We start from the raw sequence: 24,468 nt of genomic DNA, 5'->3' as shown, positions 1-24,468 counted from the left end.
ATTTTGTACACGGTGTTAGTATATGGTCTCTAACAACCATGCAAAAATTGGTCCATATCGGCCCATAATTATATATAGCCCCCATATAACCCGATCCCCTATTTTGCATGCGGAGCCTCTAAGAGAAACAAATTTCATCCGATCCGGCTTAAATTTGGTATGTGGTGTTAATATATGGCATCAAACACCCATCCAAAAATTGGTCGAAATACGTCCATAATTATATATAGGCCCCATATAAACCGATCCCCAGATTTGACCTCCGGATCCCCTTGGAAGAGCAAAATTCACCCGATCCGGTTGAAATTTGGTACGTGGTGAAATTTGGTACATTTCGCTAGTATATAACCGCTAACAACCATGCCAAAATGGGTCCATATATAGCCGATCCCCAAAAATAATCTACTAAAATTGTATTTCTATAGAAAATTTTGTCAAGATTTTATTTCTATAGAAAATTTTGTCAAAATTTTATTTCTATAGAAAATGTTGTCAACATTTTATTACTATACAAAATTTTGTCAAGATTTTATTTCTATAGAAAATTTTGTCAAAATTTTATTACTACACAAAATTTTGTCAAGATTTGATTTCTATAGAAAATTTTGTCAAAATTTTATTACTATACAAATTGTGTAAAAATTTTATAACTATACCAAATTTTGTCAAAATTTTATTTCTATAAAAAATTTTGTCAAAATTTTATTAAATATTTTAAAAATTTTATTTATATACAAAATTTTGTCAAAATTTTATTTCTATAGAAAATTTTGTCAAAATTTTATTTCTATAGAAAATTTTGTCAAAATTTTATTTCTGTAGAAAATTTTGTCAAATTTTTATTTCTATAGAAAATTTTGTCGAAATGTTATTACTATAAAGAATTTTGTCAACATTTAATTACTACACAAAATTTTGTCAAGATTTGATTTCTACAGAAAATTTTGTCAAAATTTTATTACTATCCAAATTTTGTAAAAATTTTATTACTATACCAAATTTTGTCAAAATTTTATTTCTATAAAAAATTTTGTCAAAATTTTATTTATATACAAAATTTTGTCAAAATTTTATTTATATACAAAATTTTGTCAAAATTTTATTTATATACAAAATTTTGTCAACATTTTATTTCTATAGAAAATTGTGTCAAAATTTTATTTCTATAGAAAATTTTTTCAAAATTTTATTTTTATAGAAAATTTTGTCAAAATTTTATTTTTATAGAAAATTTTTGTCAAAATTTTATTTCGATAGAAAATTTTGTCAAAATTTTATTTCTATAGAAAATTTTGTCAAGATTTTATTTCTATAGAAAATTTTGTCAAAACTTTATTTCTATAGAGAATTTTGTCAAAATTTTATTTCTATAGAAAATTTAGTCGAAATGTTGTTACTATAAAGAATTTTGTCAAAATTTTATTACTACACAAAATTTTGTCAAGATTTGATTTCTATAGAAAATTTTGTCAAAATTTTGTTACTACACAAAATTTTGTCAAGATTTGATTTCTATAGAAAATTTTGTCAAAATTTTATTACTATCCAAATTTTGTAAAAATTTTATTGCTATGCAAAATTTTATTTTCATAAAAATTTTGTCAAAATTTTATTTCTATAAATAATTTTTTCAAAATTTTATTTCTGTAGAAAATTTTGTCAAATTTTTTTTTCTATAGAAAATTTTGTCAAAATTTTATTTCTATAGAAAATTTTGTCAAAATTTTATTTCTATACAAAATTTTGTCAAAATTTTATTTCTATAGAAAATTTTGTTAAGATTTTATTTCTACAGAAAATTTTGTCAAGATTTTATTTCTATGGAAAATTTTGTCAAGATTTTATTTCTATAGAAAATTTTGTCAAGATTTTATTTCTATAGAAAATTTTGTCGAAATGTTATTACTATAAAGAATTTTGTCAAAATTTTATTACTACACAAAATTTTGTAAAAATTTTATTACTATACAAAATTTTGTAAAAATTTTATTTCTATAAAAAATTTTGTCAAAATTTTATTTCTATACAAAATTTTGTCAAAATTTTATTTCTATAAAAAATTTTGTCAAAATTTTATTACTATACAAAATTTTGTCAAAATTTTATTTCTATAGAAAATTTTGTCAAAATTTTAGTTCTATGGAAAATTTTGTCAAACTGAATTATATACGTATTTAATCGGCCTTTTTTTGTTTAATATAAATATACCCCGTATGGACTAACTTACAATTGAGAAGACGGTGTTAAGAAGTTGTAAGATACCTTTCCATCGGCAAGTTTTATCGCAACCCAAGTAATTCAATTGTGGATGACAGTCTTTAGTTGAAATTTGGTACATTTTGCTAGTATATGGCCGTTAACAACCATGCCTAACTAGGTCCATATCGGTCTATAGTTGTATATAGCCCTCAGATAAATCGATCCCCAATCACACAAAAATTGGTCCATACCAAGTTCATAATTTTATATAGCGCCCATATAACCGAACCTCATATTTTAATTCTGGCTCTCTACGTATCGTGCAAAAAGTCCATATCGATTCGTAATTATTTGTAGACTTACCTATATATAACCTTTTTGGTCTAATATATACCACGTATGGACTAACTCACAATTTAGAAAGCGATGTTAAGAAGTTTTAAGATACCACAACCCAAGTAATTCGATTGTTGGTGACAGTCTTTCGTAGAAGTTTCTACTCAATCCATGGTGGGGGGTACATAAGATTCGGCCTGACTGAACTTAGGCCCGTATATACTTGTTGTTTATTATGAACGATTTCTTGAAAATATTTTATTAACCATCAATGCTAATAATTTCTTTGAAAATATCGAATTTTCATATATTCGGAAAAATTTGCCGCAAAACAGTAATGACTTCGACAATGTTTACATATTCTAATGACGTTCATGGAAAGCATCACCCAAAGGTATTGATATTTCCAGGAACAATGTGGAATACTAACATGCATGGCGACCAAACCGCCAGGCAACAAAACATAACAGCCTCAAATGTGGCTACGAGGGATTATGGATGTCTTTATTAGAGCAATCGCTAATGGCTCAATTCGCATGAAAGAAACCTCAGGTGGGTTTTCCGTAAAGAAAAATAAAGCGAAAAAAATTACATCAAGGTAAACAAAGCGTAGGGAAAAAATGCTGACAACCCCAAAAAATGCTTGTTAAAATTATGCTTTTTGCGTCTTAACATTTCCTCGACAAATGTTAGGAATAAGAAAAATCTTTAGCAGAAAAAAAAAACACAAACTTTGGTATGTTTCCACAAACAAACCAAAACCCCAGGAAAATTGTGTGTGTGCAATCTAAGACTCAGGGGAATAAAAATGTATAGGAATCATTAATCAAGACTAAGAAAATGAAAGTGGCAAGGATCTGCAAGACTTTGAATGGATTGGAAAGTTTTTTTCTTTTCTCCATTTTATTGAAACTTTTCTTGTTGGGGGATTATGGCCAGGGCTTGTGAACATCAAAGCTCAATCCACCAGAAGACCCTCTATTCGTTTGTATGGATTTTTCATTTTCCGATCGCTATTTTTTTATGTAAATTAATTGTAAAACTTTTTTCCTCTATTTTGGTGAATAACAATATAAACATGAAGCAATGCAAAATAAAACTGCCAGTCACAATACCCATTTTTATTCTATACACTTTTCTATGAATTTTTTTAGGAGTAGTAGTAGTTTTTTTTCTACCCCTCTATTTGTGTAAATTCTATTAAAAACCCGGAAGTTAACAAAAAATAATTGTCCACCATCATCATGGAAAATCATTTAAAAGGCCATAGTAGAGCAAGCAAAAAAAAAAAAAAAACGAAATTCAATTAAAAACCTGTAATTGCAACGAGGTGAATGAAATAGGGTATGAAATAAAAAAAATGGTTAGAACTGGAGCACTAAAGCAAGAAAACGGGAGCTTGATAAAATAAATTTATTTAGGATTTTCTAATATTTGTAAAGTTTATAAAACACACACACAGAAAAAAAATGTCACCAAAATAATTCCAATTAAAAAGTTAATTGAAGTTGAAAGGTTTTCATTTAAGAAATTAATGGACACAACAAACATTTTAATACATATAGAAACATTAAGTTAATTAAGTCAATGATTGGAAATTTTAAAATTTCAATCCATTTTTTAATCAAACTAAACACACTAAGCCAGTTCAGAAAGTAATTAATGATAATTACAACAATTAATTGATTTTTGCAATAAACATCAGTCAAATTTTTAATTGAATCAATTAAAAACAAGCATGTATGGCCGTAAGTTCGGCCAGGCCGAATCTTATGTACCCTCCACCATGGATAGCGTAGAAACTTCTACGAAAGACTGTCATCCACAATCGAATTACTTGGGTTGTGATATCTTAAATAGTTTTCTAAATTGTCAGTTAGTCCATACGTGGTATATATTAGACAAAAAAGGTATGTGTAGGTAAGTCTACAAATAATTACGAATCGATATGGACTTTTGCACGGTACGTAGGGAGCCAGAAATGAAATGTGGGCGTCGCTTATATTGGGGCTATATACAATTATGAACTTGATATGAACCAATTTTTGTGTGATTGGGGATCGATTTATCTGAGAGCTATATATAATTATAGACCGATATGGTCCTAGTTAGGCATGGTTGTTAACGGCCATATACTAGCACAATGTACCAAATTTCAACTGACTCGGATGAAATTTGCTCCTCCAAAAGGCTACAAAACCAAATCTCGGGATCGCTATATATGATTATGGAGTGATATGGACCACTTTTGGCATGGTTGTTAAATAACATATACTACCAACACGTACCAAATTTGAACCATATCGGATGAGTTTTGCTTCTCCAAAAGGCACCGGAGGTCAAATCTGGGGATCGGTTTATATGGGGGTTATATATAATTATGGACTGATATGAACCAATTCCTGCATGGTTGTTGGATACCATATACTAACATCACGTACCAAATTTCAACCGAATCGGATGAATTTTGCTCTTCCAAGGGGCTCCGGAGGTCTAATCTGGGGATCGCTTTATATGGGGGCTATATAATTATGGACCGATTTCAACCAATTTTTGCATGGGTGTTTGAGGCCATATATTAACACCACGTACCACATATCAACTGAATCAGATACATTTTGGTCTTCCAAGAGGCTCCGGAGGTCAAATCTGGTGATCGGTTTATATGGGGGCTATATATAATTATGCACCGATGTGGACCAATTTTTGCATGGTCATTAGAGACCATATACTAACACCATGTACCAAATTTCAGCCGGATCGAATGAATTCTGCTTCTCCTAGAAGCTTCGCAATCCAAATCGGGGGATCGGTTTATATGGGGGCTATATATAATTATTGACCGATGTGGACCAATTTTTGCATAGTTGTTAGAGGCCGTATACTAACACCATGTACCAAAATTTCAGCCGGATCGGATGAAATTTCCTTCTCTTAGAGTCTCTGCAAGCCAAATCTGGGGATCGGATTATATGGGGGCTATACATAATTATGGACCGACGTGGACCAATTTTTGCATGGTTGTTAGATACCATATACTAACACCATGTCCCGAATTTCAGCCGGATCGGGTGAAATTTGCTTCTCTTAGAGCCTCCGAAAACCAAATCTGGAGATCGGTTTATATGGGGGCTATAAATGATTATGGACTGATATGGACCACTTTTGGCATGGTTGTTAAATATCACATTCTACCACCACGTACCAAATTTCAACCAGATCGGATGAATTTTGCTTTTCCAAAGGCACCGGAGGTCAAATGTGGGGATCGGTTTATACGGGGCTATATATAATTATGGGCTGATATGAACCAATTCCTACATGTTTGTTGGATCCCACATACTAACATCACGTACCAAATTTCAACCGAATCGGATGAATTTTGCTCTTCCAAGGGGCTCCGGGGGTCAAATCTGAGGATCGGTTTATATGGGCCTATATATAATTATGGACCGATTTCGACCAATTTGTGCATGGTAGTTAGAGACCATATACTAACACCATGTAACAAATTTCATCCGGATCGGATGAAATTTGCTTCTCTTAGAGGCTCCGCAAGCCAAATCGGGGGAACGGTTTATATAGGGGCTTTATATAATTATTGACCGATGTGGACCAATTTCTACATTGTTGTTAGAGACCATATACTAACACAATGTACAAAAGTTTAGTCGGATCGGATGAAATTTGCTTCTCTTAGAGGATCGGCAAGCCAAATTTGGGGGTCCGTTTATATGGGGGCTATACGTAAAAGTGGACCGATATGGCCCATTTGCAATACCATCCGACCTACATCAATAACAACTACTTGTGCCAAGTTTCAAGTCGATAGCTTGTTTCGTTCGGAAGTTAGCGTGACTTCAACGGCCGGACGGACGGACGGACATGCTCACATCGACTCAGAATTTCACCACGACCCAGAATATATATACTTTATGGGGTCTTAGAGCAATATTTCGATGTGTTACAAACGGAATGACAAAGTTAATATACTCCCATCGTATGGTGGAGGGTATAAAAATGGAATTTGCTAATGAGTGAGATCAATTAATTATTTAATCAAATATTTTTTAACTTCCAATTAAAATTGTGATTGACACTATCATTTTCGTGATTGAAGACATTTCAATTAAACAATTAATTGGATCAATTTAATTTTTAGCTTGTACCAGCAAAGTGGCTACATCTACAAAAAAGGAGAACTTACCCCAAATGAATCGAATGAACTAACACGATAGTTAAAATTGTTAAAGAAATAGAATTTTGTAAAAATTTTATTTTTATCGGAAATTTTTTTAACTATTATTTTTATTGGAAATGGTGTCAAAATTTCATTTCCATAGAAAATTTTCTCAAAATTTTATTTTTACAAAATTTTACTTCATTAGCAAATGTAGTTAAAAATTTTTCCCATAGAAAATTTCTAAAATTTTATTTCTACAGAAATTTTGTCAATTTGTATACCCACCACCATAGAATGGTGACGGGGGTATAATAAGTTTGTCATTCCGTTTGTAACACATCGAAATACAAACTCGTCTTTTGTCTGCAGGTAGGTCGAGTGCGAAAATGGGCTATATCGGTCCAGGTTTTGATATAGCCCCCATATTGTGGTCTTGGGCTTATAGAAACCGTAGTTTTTATCCAATTCGGCTGAAATTGGAAATCTGGAGGTATTTTAAGACCATAAAGGGGTGATCCAAAAATGGTGAGTATCGGTACATGTTTTGGTATAGCACCCATATGGACTGATCTCCCGATATTACTTCTTGGGTTTCTAGAAACTGTATTTACTATCCAATTTGTCTGAAATTGGAAATCTAGAGGTATTTTAGGACCATGAAGAGGTGTGCCAAAAATGGTGAGTATCGGTCCATGTTTTGGTATAGCCCCCATATAGACCGATCTCCCGATTATACTTCTTGGGCCTATACAAATCGTAGTATTTTTCCCCAATTTGCCTCAAATTGAAAATCTTGACGTAACATATTTTAGGACCATAAGAAGGTGTGCCGAAAATGGGGAATATAGGTCCATGTTTTGATATAGCCCCCATATAGACCGATCTCTAGATTTTATTTCTTGGGCTTATAGAAACCGTAGCTTTTATCCAATTTGCATGAAATTGAAAATCTAGATGTATTATAGGTGCGCCGAAACTGGTAAGAATCGGTCAAAGTTTTAGTATAGCCCGATCTCCCGATTTTACTTTTTGGGCTTATAGAAACCGTAGTTTTTATCAGATTTGCCTGAAATGGTAAATATACTGGAATTTTAGAATTAAAAAAAAACGTGCATCGGATTTAGTTTTTATCGGTCTATTTCGGTCCATTTGGGAGGCGCACTCATCAAGAAAATTGCTTGAAACTGTATGTAAAATTTCCAGATTTTACTTCTCATAATCATTTAAATAATGGGGATGAAAATCTACAGATTTTAGATTTCAAATCAATGCCTAATTTCATCATTATCTTGCACACTTATAATATATGTTAATGATTTTTCTAAAACTGAAAGAAAAATTGTTCTTATAAATCCAGAATCTTGTATAGTCTTCATAGGTAAAATCTTTCAAATTATCTTCGGGATGTGTACTAGTTGAACCGCTCAGCTTGGGAGAATATCTCTCATCAAACACCCCCTGAAATTTCAAAGGAAACTATAAAATTTGATTCATGTTGGTGTGTATTTAAGTTCGTCCGAACTTACTGCTTTATATCGACCTGGGAGCCACCGTGGTGCAATGGTTAGCATGCCCGCCTTGCATACACAAGGTCGTGGGTTCGATTCCTGCTACGACCGAACACCAAACAGTTTTTCAGCGGTGGATTATCCCACCTCAGTAATGCTGGTGACATTTCCGAGGGTTTCAAAGCTTCTCTAAGTGGTTTCACTGGAATGTGGAACGCCGTTCGGACTCGGCTATAAAAAGGAGGTCCCTTGTCATTGAGCTTAACATGGAATCGGGCAGCACTCAGTGATAAGAGAGAAGTTCACCACTGTGGTATCACAATGGACTGAATAGTCTAAGTGAGCCTGATACATCGGGCTGCCACATAACCTAACCTAACCTACTGCTTTATATACTTGTTATACCCTCCACCATAGGATGGGGGTATATTAACTTTGTCATTCCGTTTGTAACAAATCGAAATATTGCTCTAAGACCCCATAAAGTATATATATTCTGGGTCGTGGTGAAATCTGAAGTCTATCTGAGCATGTCCGTCCGTCCGTCTGTTGAAATCACGCTAACTTCCGAACGAAACAAGCTATCGACTTGAAACTTGGCACAAGTAGTTGTTATTGATGTAGGTCGATCCGGCTGAAATTTGGTACATGGTGTTAGTATATGGTCTCTAACAACCATGCAAAAATTGGTCCATATCGGTCCACTTTTACGTATAGCCCCCATATAAACGGACCCCCAAATTTGGCTTGCGATTGCTCTAAGAGAAGCAAATTTTATCCGATCCGGCTGAAATTTTGTACATGGTGTTAGTATATGGTCTTTAACAACCATGCAAAAATTGGTCCACATCGGTCCATAATTATATATAGCCCCCATATAAACCGATCCCGAGATTTGGCTTGCGGAGGCCCAAAGAGAAGCAAATTTCATCCGATACGGCTGAAATTTGGTACATGGTATTACTATATTGTCTCTAACAACCATGCAAAAATTGGTCCATATCGGTCCATAATTATATATAGCCCCTATATAAACCGATCCCCAGATTTGAACTCCGGAGCCACTTGGACGTGCAAAATTCATCCGATCCGGTTGAAATTTGCAACGTGGTGTTAATATATGGCCGCTAATAACCATGCCAAAATTGTTCCTAATCGGTCCATAGTTATATATAGGCGATCCCCAATCACACAAAAATTGGTCCATATCGGTTCATAATTATGCTTGCCACTCGAGCAAAAATAATCTAGCAAAATTTTATTTCTATAGAAAATTTTGTCAAAATTTTATTTCTATAGAAAATTTTGTCGAAATTTTATTCCTATAGAAAATTTTGTCAAATTTTATTTCTATAGAAAATTTTGGCAAACTTTTATATCTATAGAAAATGTTGTCAAAATTTTAATTCTATAGAGAATGTTGTCAAAATTTTAAATCTTTTGAAAATTTTGTAAAAATTTTATTTCTATAGAAAATTTTGTTAAAATCGTATTTGTATAGAAAATTTTGTCAAAATTTTACTTCTATAGAAAATGTTGTCAAAATTTTATTTCTATAGAAAATTTTGTCAAATTTATTTCAATTTTAAATACGTATATATTTAATGGGCCATTTTAAGTTTAATATATACCACGTATGGACTACGTGGTATATATTACGGTATTAGGAAGTTTCAAGATACCTTTTCATCGGCAAAAGTTACCGCAACCCAAGTAATTCGTTTGTGGAAGACAGTCTTCAGTAGAAGTTTCTACGCAATCCATGGTGGAGGGTACATAATCTTCGGCCTGGCCGAAATTACGGCCGTATATACTTGTTTTTTTTTTTTTTTTTGAAAATCTTCCAAAAATTTTATTTCTGTAGAAAATTTTATTAAAAAAAAATTGTCAAAATTTAATTTTATAGAACATTTTGTCAAAATTTTATTTCTATTGAAAATTTTCTCGAATCTTATTTATTTAACAAATGTTGTCAAATTTTTATTTCTATTGAAAATTTACTCAAAATTGTATTCCTATAAAATATATTCCGAAAATTTTATTTCTATAGAAAATTTTTTAAAATTTTATTTCTTAAGAAAAATTTTTTAAATTTTATTTTTGTAGAAAATTGTATCAAAATTTTATTTCTATACAGAAATTTCTCAAAAATTTATTTCTATAGCAAATTTTTCAAAATTTTATTTCTATAGAGAAATTTCTCAAAAATTTATTTCTATAGAAAATTTTCTGAAAATTTTATTTCTTAAGACAATTTTCTCAAAATGTTATTTCTACCAAAACATAAAGGATTCTGTCAATCTACCAAACAGTAACAGTGGTAGAATTCTACCAACTGTGGCAACCGTGATGTCAAAACTTCCTGAATATGTATAACTTCAAAAATGTCAATCTTTACGATAGAGAAGTTGGTAGATTGAAACAGTAAAGTTGTCCAATCCAGAAATATAAAAGACATTCATCGCAAAAGCCAATTTTCTCCCTTTTGTTATTTCGTATTTTTCCTAAATTTATTTAAATTCATTCATTTAATTTATTTAGTATCAACAGAGATACATTGTTTTAAATTTTTCATTTCCCTAAATAACTTTACCTGTTCCATAGATTTACGAGAAAGACAAACGAAATGCATTCCAACAAAATGCAATGCATTTGAAATTGAAAATTTCCACGGCACCACCAAATTCAACTAAACAAAACCCTCGTCCAAATTATAGAAAAATTCCATTGGAAAATTTCATTATAATAGCGAAAAGGCCAAAAATGCCACTAAAACTAAATTAGCCTTTTTTCTCTCTCTCATTCTTCACCACCAGTGGCAAAACAAATTTCCACAAAAATTCTTGGTATTAGGGGGTCGCGTTTTCCCAAGAATTTATGCAACATTTTGAGCTTGTGCTATCATCAGCAGCTTGTAGCCAAACAATACAATAAGAGATGAAATGGAATGCAGGAAGCGATTTAGAAAAGTGGAACGTTACAAATTGTTTTTTAAATAAATGAAAACAAAAACGAAAAAGTCCTTCATGACTGGGAAAAACTCAACCAATTCGAATGATTATTCCATTTCGATGCCATGGATGGTTGATGGTTGAGCTACTTTGGTATGCTTTAGTTTATCCAACTGCTGATATTGTTGCCATCGCTTACTTTACCAAGCCAACAATCGCTGTGGTATTTCCTTTCTCACTTTGTGAAATATCAAGAAAAAAAGTGTCTATTGACACACGGACACTTTAGTCCTTGTGATTGTTTGAATTCGTTTCGAATCCTTTGAGAGCCAACAAGAGAGTGAAAAAAAGTCCACTCTATTGAAACAATACAAGTTGCTTCTATTTCAATTTCCAATTTTGGTATGTTCTCTCCCGTATCGCTGTCAGTTTTATTGCAGCAAAAAAAAAAAAAAAAACGAATGTTTGTTCTTGGTTAAGCTAGTTAGGTGAGTAGACTTCAAGGATCAAAGAAAGCACATTTCAAGTGGAAATACAATGCAGCCGAGTTCCTATATTGGTTCATTTTTTATTCATTTTTTCACTGCGAACATTTCCTATTACTAAGATAATTAAATAGCAAAAAATCTAATCCAACAGTAGTGATATAAGAAGAGTTTAGAAAGGTAAAGCGTTTTAAATAGGTCTCTATTTTAGTGGTGGGATTGAAACAGAAGATTGATGTGACTTCCCTTAAGCTTAAGACACTTTAACGGGTAGCTGATATGTAAAGCAATAAAAAGAAGCGCCATATTTTTATACCCTTCACCACTACTGTGGTACAGGGTGTAATAAGTTTGACCATTTGTATGTAACGTCAAGAAGGAGTAATCATAGACCAACATTTTAGTACACAAAAAAAAAAAATTTTTCTGATTCAATCACCAAATTAATTGATCCAATTAATTTTTTAATTGAAATGTCTTCAATCACGAAAATGATAGTATCAATCACAGTTTTAATTGGGCATAGAAAAAATTCTTGATTAAAAAATTAATTGATTTTTTCAGCAAATTTCAATTAATTTTTTAATTGATTCAATTAAAAATTTAATTGATGTTGATTGCAAAACTCAATCAATTTATTAATTAAAAAAGGTAACTATTTTTAATTGCTTTCTGAATTGGCTTAGAGTTTTTATTTGGATTAACAAATGATTGTTTGAAATACAATTTTAATTAGTCTTCCGAATTAGATTAAAAAGTTAATTGTATCAATTAATTTTTTAATTACAAATTTTAAAATTTTCAATCATTGACTTAATTAGCTTAATGTTTCTATCATGATTAAAAAGTTATTTGTATCAATTAATTTATTAATTGAAAAAATTTTCAACTTCAATTAACTTTTTAATTGGAAATATTTTGGTGATATTTTTTTCTGTGTATACGGATCGGCTTAGAATTAAATTCTGAGTCGTCTGTTGATGTATTTTTGTGTGCAAAGTACAGCTCGCAGTTTTAGTCCGATTGTCCTAAAATTTGGTATAGGGTCCTGTTTCGGCTCAAAGACGATCCCTATTGATTTTGGAAAAAATCGGTTCAAATTTAGATATAGCTGCCATATATATATTTTTAACCGATCTGGTCATAATTGGCGTGTATATCAACCGATCTTCTTCAAATTCCATACATCCGAATATTTTATGAGTCTCGAAAAACTTGCAAAATATCAGCCAAATCGGTTCAGATTTAGATATAGTTCTCATATATAGCTTTCGCCCGATTTACACTCATTTGCCCACAGAGGCCAATTTTTAGCTCCGATTTAGTTGAAATTTCGCATAGGAAGTAGAATTAGCATTGTTACTATGCGAGCCACATTTGGTTGAAATCGGTTCAGATTTGGATATAGCTCCCATATATAGCTTTCGTCCGAATTAAACTCATATGAACACAGAGGCCAATTTTTAAATCCGATTTAGTTGAAATTTTGCACAGGGAGTAGAATAAGCATTGTAGCTATAAATTTAATTGACATCGGTTCAGATTTAGATATAGCTCCCATATGTATGTTTTTCTGATTTCGACAAAAATGGTCAAAATACCAACATTTTCCTTGTAAAATCGCCACTGCTTAGTCGAAAAGTTGTAAAAATTACTCTAATTTTCCTAAACTTCTAATACATATATATCGAGCGATAAATCATAAATAAACTTTTGCGAAGTTTCCTTAAAATTGCTTCAGATTTAAATGTTTCCCATATTTATACCCTTCACCACTACTCTGGTACAGGGTATAATAAGTTTGTGCATTTGTATGTAACGCCAAGAAATAGTGGTCATAGACCCATCTTTTAGTATACCGATCGCCTTAGAATTAAATTCTGAGTCGATTTAGCGATGTCCGTCTGTCTGTCTGTCTGTCCGTCCATCTGTCTGTATATGTAATTTTGTGCACAAAGTACAGCTCGCAATTTAAGTCCGATCGTCTTAAAATTTGGCATAGGGCCGTTTCTTGGGACAGAGACAATCGCTATTGGTTTTGGAAAAAAATCGGTTCAGATTTAGATATAGCTGCCATATATATTTATCCCCGATTTGGTCATAGTTACCGTGTTTATCAACCGATTTTCTTGAAATACCGTACATCCAAATATTTTGTGAATCTCGAAAATCTTGCAAAATATCAGCCAAATCGGTTCAGATTTAGATATAGCTCCCATATATATCTTTCGTTCGATTTAGACTTATTTGTGTAACAATAACAAACAAAACGAAATAAGATAGAGGAAGCACGCTCAAAAACAAACCCAGCCAAATACATTCAAATCGATGATTTGAGTTTGGCAAAGGAAAAGAGATATGCTGGCAAATTTGTTTAGGCAGTAGCCGACTATCAAACCCTTTTTCGGGAGGTTCAAGTGTAGTTCACTTTGGGTTGAGTGAATTACCCGAATTTTTTCTGATAATTGGTTGATAGTTTTGCTGCAAGTAGAGGATGCTGATGAGGAATGTGGTAATTCCGAAACAGCTGTACATCCAACCATCTTGCAGTCTATAGGGCTTTGCCCAAATAAATTTGACAAGCATACTCTTCCTCTGCTGGTTAAACTACACTTGTAGTTTAGTCAATGCATGGCTTTAAGCTGAGATCAAAAACAACAATAAAATTTTTTTCTATAGAAAATTTTGCCAACATTTTATTTCTATAGAGGATTTTGCCAAAATTTTATTTCTACAGAAAATTTTGCCAAAATTTTGTTTCTATAGAAAATTTTGTCAAAATTTTATTTCTATTTAAAATTTTGTCAAAATTTTATTTCTATAGAAAATTTTGTCAAAATTTTATTTCCATAGAAAATTTTGTCAAAATTTTATTTCTATAGAAAATTTTGCCACATTTTTATTTCTATAGAAATTTTGTCAAAATTTTATTTCTATAGAAAATTTTTTCAAAATTTTATTTCTATAGAAAATTTTGCAAGAAACTTTATTTCTATAGAAAATTTTGCAAAAAACTTTATTTCTATAGAAAATTTTGTCAAAGTTTTATTTTTATAGATATTGTTGTCAAAATTTTATTTCTATAGAAAAATTTTGTCAAAATTTTATTTCTATAGAAAATTTTGCCAAAATTTTATTCTTATAGAAAATTTTGCCAAAAATTTTATTTCTGTAGAAAATTTTGCCAAAATTTTATTTCTATAGAAAATTTTGTCAAAATTTTATTTCCATAGAAATATTTGTCAAAATTTTATTTCTATAGAAAATTTTGTCAAAATTTTATTTCTAAAGAAAATTTTGCCAAAATTTTATTTCTATAGAAAATTTTGTCAAAATTTTATTCTTATAGAAAATTTTGCCAAAAATTTTATTTCTATAGAAAATTTTGCCAAAAATTTTATTTCTATAGAAAATTTTGTCAAAATTTTATTTCTATAGAAAATTTTGTCAAAATTTTATTTCTATAGAAAAGGCGCCAGGTGGACTCCTTAGAAAAATTACACTTAGTGAAATAGTATTCTGACCTTTGAGATCGCTGCCGTTAAAACTGCGACATGATGTGTCTGCATTTGGTATAACCTGTCTGCACAGTGACTCTATAGCTATAATATTCTACAATTATTTTTAGTCGATGAATATGAGCAGGTAGCGATCATCGGCCGTTACGTCATTACCATCGCCGCACAGTGGGTTGAGCGGTAGGCAAAGTGGCGATTAATTCAGGAAAGCCGTAATTTTAAAATATTGTTATTTTTTATTGATGGATATTCATAAATACATAAAAAGGCATTACTAGAAACAACAACAAAAATTTTAAAAATTGTTGTTTTAATCTTTTATAGCCTTTTTTGTATTTTGGAAAAAGTGGTCCTATATCACAATTTTCGCTGTAACTTTTCAAAGAAAAACGATAAATTAGGAAATGCAATTGAAAATTAGAGTATACTTAATGTGCTTTTAGAAAAAAAAAATGTTCTTAAAAAATAAAAATTAATAAATATTTAATCTGTATTTATATACCCAAAATTTTAAATTAAAATCCGATTTTTTTTCTTCAAGTTCCGGAATTCCACATATTTAAAAAAAAATTACATTAGAAAATATTATTATATCTTATTGAACAATATTCATAAAAAACATAGTGTAAAAATAAAACAAACAACCATTAAAGGAAAAAAATAAGTAAATAAAATATAATTGTACGGTTTTTTTATTTTGGGTAAGAATAAGTAACTCCAATGCAGTCTAAGGCATTTGCTGCATTTTCATTTTGCAACTCTTTCTCTTGCTCGAAATAAATGGATCTGAACTTAGAAGAAATCTATTAAAGACGTCTTCTATTGTATTTTCCCGACTGAATTTACGGGAAAAGTGCTCCCTATAGCTTTTGAAGTCCTTATTTCTGGCTTCCTAATATTCTTCAGTTAGCTTACGAAGCTTTGTAAGTAATTTGGAATTAATTAATTAATTTTTTTTTTCGTGAGTGCGCGTGATTTAAAATTACTCACGTACCCATCTCTAATAAACTGCACACTCAGTAGCTACAATAACAAATACTAAACGGAATATAAAGACAAAAGCTAATAAGGTCAAAGTGATTTTTTGTTTGTTTTATTTTTTTATATATATTTTTAGCGACTGGAGTTATTTTACAAATTCTTTAATAAGTCAAAAAATGCAACAAAAAGGCAAAAAAATGTTTTGGAATTTATAAGCTGAAACTTCATATTTTAAGAAAATATAAGCAGTTTTACTAAGTTTCACCGATAATTCAGTTGAAATCCAATACAAACATCAAAAATACCTCATTTTTGGAGCAATTTCCTAATATTTTTTTTCAATATTTCCAAAACATTTATCTAAACAAACAAATATTTATCATATGCTCAAATACCTGAAGTAGACGGCTCCATTATAAAATTTTCAATTTTAGAAGTCTTCATTAAAAAAATTATCACTGGAAATATGCAAATTTTCACTTTTAACCAATGCGCGCAAAAATAATAATAATTATTGAACTTTGAAGACACACTGCAAATAAAGTAAACGACTAAGAACTTTTATTTTGGCAAGTAGTGATGTAGAATTTTATCTTCTTTCACCCGGTACCAAATACGGTTATTAAAGTTAAAGTTCATCTTTTGAATTAATCGCCAGTTTTGATGGATTTCAACCCTCTGTGCGCCGGCGCATAACCGATAATTTTGTTTGTTCACACACGGACTAATTTTGAATGACTTCTCATAGAAGAAAACCAAATTTGGTAACTGGTCACTTTCTTGTAAGCGAATCAACTCGTTGACTCTTTCCTGTCTAATCGTTTTTTTATCGGTGAGCTTGTAGTTTTTGAATGGAAAATGGTTTAGGTTAGGTTGGATATAGTGTCAGCCGATTATTTCAAGCTCACTCAAACGATTAAATCCATTATTATGTCACAGGAGTTGAACATCTTATCAATGAGTGCTGCCCGGTTTCATTTACCATAGGGCTCAATGATAAAGGACATCTTTTTTTGGCCGAGTCCGAAAGGGGTTTCACATTACGGTGGAATCACTTAGAGTAGCTTTAAAACACTCTGAAATGTTACCGGCATTATTGAAAGATGATAGTCTAAAGCTAAAAAACTTGCCGGTATTCTGTCGAAACTGGGTATAGTTTCTGGTGTTGTTACCGGCTTGTTTCGTGTACTTTTTGGACACTTTATTTCTGAATGCAAGAGATCAAAATGCTTTTGTGACCTTACAAACAAAATAATGAACTTGCACTGGAATAAATTTGGCAGCTCTCAGAGTAGCGGTTTAGAAATTATAGAAATTCATATCATACCAATCTAACGAATCTTTCTCCTTAATCTCTCTGTAAAGAAAATCGGCATGATTCTCTCTCTTTCTCTCTCTTTGTGTGAAAAATGTCCTAAAACTGCATTCTAGTAAATCCCGTCATTGACTTAACTATTCACAATTTTGTAAAACTAATAAATGCAAAATTCTAAGCCAAAGTGAAAAACGAATACGAAAATACGGAATTGGAGGAATAGAAGTACATTAAACACATGGAGTACTCCAGTTAACCATCACTATCATCATCATTATTCTGTTGTATGGTGAATGTGTGAAGTGGCAAGCAAATGCATTTAGCATCAACTTAATACTACATTGGGAGTTATACGAGTACTGTGTCAGCAGATTTGTCTCCGTCTCCTATAGGCGATGAAATGATGCTCAATATTCACAGATTGAATTTGAAAAAGGGGTATTTCTAAATAAGCTTATCAATGTGCACTTCATCGGTTAGATATCCACGTGTGATATATTTAAATAACATATTATGGAAAATATTCTATTGCATTGACCCAAAATTTCTGATGATAATTTAGCTAATTTGTTTTCACCATGATAAGCACCATGAATCAGTAGGATTGACTGAAGTGTTTACAAAAAATGTCCTGACCTCAATCTTCTATTAGTACATATATTTACTTATTTTATTCATATAACATATATTTCTGAAAAAAGTCAGCCCATTTAATAACAGTTCAGAATTAGTAATCATAAGCATTTGTGGGGTAACATATAGGTCTGGGAGATAAACCGCAGTTGCATATTTAAGAAAATTAAGGGGTACATGTCTATGGGTGCTTTGTGTCAATCTGACTATAGCTCATAGTCAGTGTTGCCGGGGAAAATGTTCGGTTTACCCTACAATGACAAAAAAAGTTCCCTACTTTCTTATACATTCCCAAACAATTTTCCCTACTATATTTTTCGTTAAATTTAAAAAAATTTACAAAACAAAAATGGTTCTAAGTACTTTATTATCATAAAACATGAATATGCAACGTATATAACTTAGAATATAAATTTGTATTACGACCACGGTTGCCACAGTTGGTAGAATTCTACCCAAATTAGTAATCTTTTTTGTTAAATCTTTATAAAAATAAAATTTTGGAAAAGTTTCTATAAACAAATTTTTCTAAGAAATTTTTCTATAGAAATAAAATTTTGACAATAAATTCTATAGAAATAAAATTTTGAGACAAAATTCCACAGAAATAAAATTTTGAGAAAATTGTTTATAGAAATACTATTTTGAAAAAAATTTCTATAGAAATACAATTTTGACAAAATGTTCTATAGAAATAAAATGTTGACAAAATTTTCTACAGAAATAAAGTTTACCACACATTGTTAAATATCAAGCCTTGCCTTACAAATTGTGTTGAGTGAAAATGTCCTACATTGTGGCCCTACGTCCCTACAAGACGCTAAATATTAGAAAAACCCTACATATAGGGAATTTCCCCTACTTCTAGCAACACTGGCTGTGTTGATATTGTACCTACGGAGTTAGTATGCCACTAGGTTAGGTTAGGTTAGGATAGGTGGCAGCCCGATGTATCAGGCTCACTTATACTATTCAGTCCATTGTGATACCACATTGGTGAACTTGGTATGCCACTAATATTGAGCCCATTATTAAAAAAGAGAAACTCGTTAAATTAGTGTGGGTAATAAATACAAATTTGTAAAAATCGAGCAATATTCTTATGTAAGAGCTACAAGACGTATAAATACGATCGGCTAGTACATCAAAATTTGAAATTTGATTAACATTGGTTAATAAATAAGAGTACTATGGCCAAATTTGGGAAAATCGAGCGATGCATATATATGGAAGCTATATCTAACTCTGAACAAATTTGCGTAATATTTTGCTGGTTTGATTAATACCACAAAAGGTTACCTTGTGCAAGATTTGAGTAAGATCAGTTAAGAAATGAGTCCTGTATGGTCAAACAAATGTTGTTAGGGGCGAATTTTTCAAAATCGGGTGATACATATATGGGAGCTATATCTACATCTGAACCGATTTCGATGAAATTTTGCACATATAGTTAGTACTATAGAGGACTGGATCTAGCCAACTTTTAGTAAGATCGGTTAATAAATAAGGGTTCTATGGCCAAATTTGGGAAAATCGGGCGATACATATATATGAGAGCTATATCTAAATCTGAACCGATTTGGATGAAATTTTGCAGACTTGAAGGGCGATGGAAAAGATTACCTTTCGCCAAATTTGGTGACGATCCGTTTCAAAAAAAGCGCAACGTGACCCAATTTGTCGAAATCGGGCGATACATATATATGGGAGCTATATCTAAATTTGATCCGATTTCTTCCAAATTCAATAGCGTTCGTCCTTGTGCACAAAAAACTCCCTGTACCAAATTTCATCAAAATCGGTTAATAATTGCGACCGGAATCCTGTGAACAACAAATACATGGACAGACGGACGGACGGACGGACGGACACCAAGCGCTAGATCGACTCAGGAGGTGATTCTGAGTCGATCGGTATATATTTTATGGGGTCTAAAATCAATATTTCTGGTAGGCACATTTTTTGGCCGATCAAACTTATTATACCCTGACAACTATGTGGTTTAGGGTATAAAGATTAAGAATCTTTTGAAGTGACCGTGGGTTGGTGTTGCTATTCCGCGAGACGATCAACAATTAAATTCCTACGCCGTTTATTTTTTCCACTGGACGATTACGCGTGACCTTCCAAGGTCATATATAACTCCAATCGCGATTTGTGTTCCGAAAGCGGTCACGACCTCATCTACCGGTTTGTACAAGTGATCATTACTTTGGCTAGTGTTCCGATCGCGGTCACAGTCATATATCATCGTCAGTCTCGTCATCATAGTTCAAGGTCACGGTCAAGGGCAATCGCGAATAACAAGTGTTTCCGACTTCGTTTCAATCGCCATTTGCTCCAACCGTAAACTTCTCCCGTGTAACGTGCTCTGCGTTCCGAACGCGGTCACAGTCACGTCACTTCCGTGTTTCACTCACGTTATCCCGACTTGTGTTCCGAACGCGGTCACAGTCACGTTTTCCGGTTTCTCGAAGATTATTCTTGCTTGGACTAGTGTTCCGAACGAGGTCACCGTCCTATTCCATTCGTCAGTCACGTTGCCACCGTTCAAGGTCACCATCAAGGTCATTCGCGCATAAAACGTGTTTTCGTCTTCGTTTCCGTCGCCATTCGCTTCACCCGTAAAATACTCCCGTATAACGTGCTCTGTGTTCAGAACGCGGTCACAGTCATGTCACTTCCGTGTTTCACTCACGTTATCCCGACTTGTGTCCCGAACGCGGTCACAGTCACGTTGTCCGGTTTCTCGAAGACTACCTTTGCTTGGACTAGTGTTCCGAACGCGGTCACAGTCATATTTCATCGTCAATTACGAAGTCACCGTTCAAGGACACGGTCAAGGTCATTCGTGACTAACACGTGTTTCCACCGTTGTCCCCTTCGATACTAACCTCGCTCGCCAACTACTCACGACTGCCGGGCTCTGTGTACCGAACTCGGTCACAGCGCTTATTCTGCCCTATTCGTAGCGCTACAGGTCAATGACGTCATCAAGGTCATTTGCCCACAGTGTGTCTTTCGTTCACCGCTACAAACTGAGACGATTGCCGTCTGTCCCCGATAGCGTTTCCTAGCCGAGCATAAACAAAAACTGTGTTCCGAACACGGTCACAGCCACGTGTCTTCAATTCTTGCCCCACATCCACATAACCCTGTGTTCCGACCCCGGTGCAAGATAGGTACCATCACTATCGTCGTCGCGCTGAAATCGTATTCTGAACCCGGTCACGGCCTCTCCTGTCCTTTCCGACCACACGCCTTAGGATCTCCAGCCGACCCGTCGCCCACCCCTGGATCAACCAGCGAGCAATACAACAACACAGTTCCTATACAACAACATAGTTCTATTGTTCTCCACACACAGATAACCCAATAAAGAATAAATTCAAACCAAACCTTGCCGTTTTCTTCCGCTGTCACTTTCCCTATAAATTTCTGTGTCGGACCCTTCCCCCGCGAGCTAACCCCAGCAGACGGAGGAAACTCGTCGTTACAGGTCTTTGAGCAATATTTCGATATGTTACAAACGGTGGAGGGTATGGTGGAGAGTATAAAAGTTCCGTAGTTAAAATAATCCTAAATTTTTATTGCAAAAAATGTATTTGTTTTTTTTTTTTGGAAATTTTCTTTTGTTAAGCATGTCTTAAACATTTTATGAACTAAACGTGGTTAAAAAGTTGCATTTCATATTGGCCACCCTGTGTAGTACAAAAATATGATAATCGTTTTCTAAATAATTTGTAGTTTAATCGAATCGCAAGACAATTGGAGATGTCATTTAACTATGGCCCCATATAATTTCTCTCGGGATCATGTAAATCCTCCTCAGCTTATTGAAATATCTAAGATTCTATGAAGTCCATATAATACAATTTTTAAAAATAAATAATTTAATTATGTTAAGAAAATAAAATATTCCCATACATTTGTTTGCTATGTCCTGCTATTAAGAGCACATTAAAGAGAATTTTCACAACCGTAAAACTTCACTATGTAAAGACCAAAGGAATTGGACCTTCAATGCGCAAAATCCTCATATCAAATAATTTGCTCTTAAAGAACCATCTCAAAACTCATATTTCCAGACAGAGGAATGGATTTAAATAGCCATGGAAAATGCTACAAATTTAGAGTACATCAAGACATCATTGATAGCAGACATTAAACGCTAACATCATCCATAAATACCAGACGAAATTTATTTTTACGACAATCAAATCAAAGAGACGCGTGATTTCTTATTGCGGGCAAACAACAACAGAAAATCTCAAATAAAACCAAGAAAGACACACAAAAAACCAAACACGCACAAAAAATTGTGGTAATAAAACACGTTCACATCACAAGGACATAAAAAAGATATCAAATTATTTGTAACGCTCGTAAAAAAAACCCATATAAGAACCACAACAATAACAACAACAATAACAACAAATTATACTAGATTTCGTTTTTCTCTTCTATTTGCTATCCCACGACCGAAGGAGGGATATTATCACCAACCACCACCAGCAACAAAAAAAAAGTGGAAATATCATCAGCATCATTATTTACTAAGAACATCTTCATCGGAGATCATTAGCCCGTATGTGTCTGTATATGGGAGTAGCTGAACATTTGGTTGACATATTGACATTCTGTGTCTGTCGCATGATTGAAATGTCTTTTTTCGTCTTAATGATGACGTGTGGCCTAACTACTCCCCTGCATGATGAGCCGGATGATACGAATGGCAATACCATAATCCACTCTGGGTGATAATGGCAATGTGGTTGATATGCTGATGATGATGATAATGATGATGCAGATGCTAACTGTGACACTGATAATGATGACGACGATGACGATGGTGATGCCAGTAACAATGATGAGTACTAGAAAAAAGTGAAAACGTGTTCAAAAATATCATAGAGGACGGGATATGCAAGTCAAGAGATTAGAGCTAATCATGTGCGGAAATTAAGATCTTTTTTGTGGGTTCTATTTTCTAAAATCTTTGTTTTAATGTAAAAATAAAAAATGGATAAATAAATGAGTGAAGAAGAGATAAAGTCGAGAGGAGGCAAATTTATTATATTCCAAACCAAATCTAGGATATTCACCAATTTGGTAGCACAATGGGCTGAATAGTCTGAACCTGATTAATCGGGTTGCCACCTAATCTAACCTATGACATTAAGGTGTGTTCTTATATCCTTCAAAATATTTTTGTCATCCTATTTGTAGCACATCTAAATGGAAAGATAATGCTCTAAATGTGCTATAGAAAAAAAATTTTCACAAAATTTTCTATAGAAATAAAAATTTTGACAAAATATTCTATAGAAAGAAAATTTTGACAAAAATTTTTACAGAAAGAAAATTTTAACAAAATTTTCTGTAGAAATAAACTTTTGACAAAATTTTCTATAGAAAAAAAATCTTGGTAGATTATTTGTGGCTCGAGTGGCAACCATGATTATGAACCGAATAAAATTTGAACAAAATTTTCTCTAGAAATAAAATTTTGACAAAATTTTTACAAAATTTTATATAGAAATAAAATTTTGGTAGATTATTTTTGGCTCTAGTGGCAACCATGATTATGAACCGATATGGACCACTTTTTGTGTGATTGGACCAATTTTGGTATGGTTGTTAGCGACCATATACTAACACCACGTTCCTAATTTGAACCGGATCGGATGAATTTTGCTCCTCCAAGAGGCTCCGGAGGTCAAATCTGGAGAACGTTTTATATGGGGGCTATATATAATTATGGACCGATATGGACCAATTCTGGCACGGTTAAAGATCATATACTAACACCATGTTCCAAATTACAACCGGCTTGGATGAAATTTGCTTCTCTTGGAGACTTCGCAAGCCAAATCTGGGGATCGGTTTATATGGGGGCTATATATAATTATGGACCGATATGGACCAATTTTTGCATGGTTGTTAGAGACCATACACCAACATCATGTACCAAATTTCAGCCGCATCGGATGAAATTTTCTTCTCTTTGAGGCTCCGCAAGCCAAATCTGGGGATCGGTTTTTATGGGGGCTATATATAATTATGGACCGATGTGGACCAATTTTTGAATGGTTGTTAGAGACCATATACCAAAACACCATGTACTAAATTTCAGCAAGATCGGATGAAATTTGCTTCTCTTTGAGGCTCCGCAAGCAAAATCTTGCGATCGGTTTATATGGGGGCTATATATAATTATGGACCGATGTGGACCAATTGCGTGGTTATTAGAGACCATATATCAACACCATGTACAAAATTTCAGCCGCATCGGATGAAATATGCTTCGGTTAGAGGCTCCGCAACCCAAATCTGAGGGTCTGTTTATATTGGGATGT

At 32.8% G+C, this 24,468-nt stretch overlaps 1 protein-coding gene across 1 annotated transcript; it reads left to right on the top strand.

The window, feature by feature from the left end:
- Positions 1-22,264: 22,264 nt before the first annotated feature.
- On the top strand, positions 22,265-23,163 carry prim (primacord). Its single transcript, XM_075311173.1, has one exon. The coding sequence runs from the start codon at positions 22,700-22,702 to the stop codon at positions 22,868-22,870; it is 171 nt and encodes a 56-aa protein (XP_075167288.1). The 5' UTR covers positions 22,265-22,699; the 3' UTR covers positions 22,871-23,163.
- Positions 23,164-24,468: the final 1,305 nt, after the last annotated feature.

This window comes from Haematobia irritans, chromosome 5, assembly GCF_050003625.1.
Source record: "Haematobia irritans isolate KBUSLIRL chromosome 5, ASM5000362v1, whole genome shotgun sequence".
NCBI classification, from domain to species: domain Eukaryota; kingdom Metazoa; phylum Arthropoda; class Insecta; order Diptera; family Muscidae; genus Haematobia; species Haematobia irritans.
The sequence above is the reverse complement of the archived record's forward strand: the minus strand, read 5'-3'. Positions and strand labels throughout refer to the sequence as shown.

What these genes read in the sequence shown, in the direction of transcription:
- prim (XM_075311173.1), top strand. Translation starts at nt 22,700, where the DNA reads ATGTGTCTGTATATGGGAGTAGCTGAACATTTGGTTGACATATTGACA.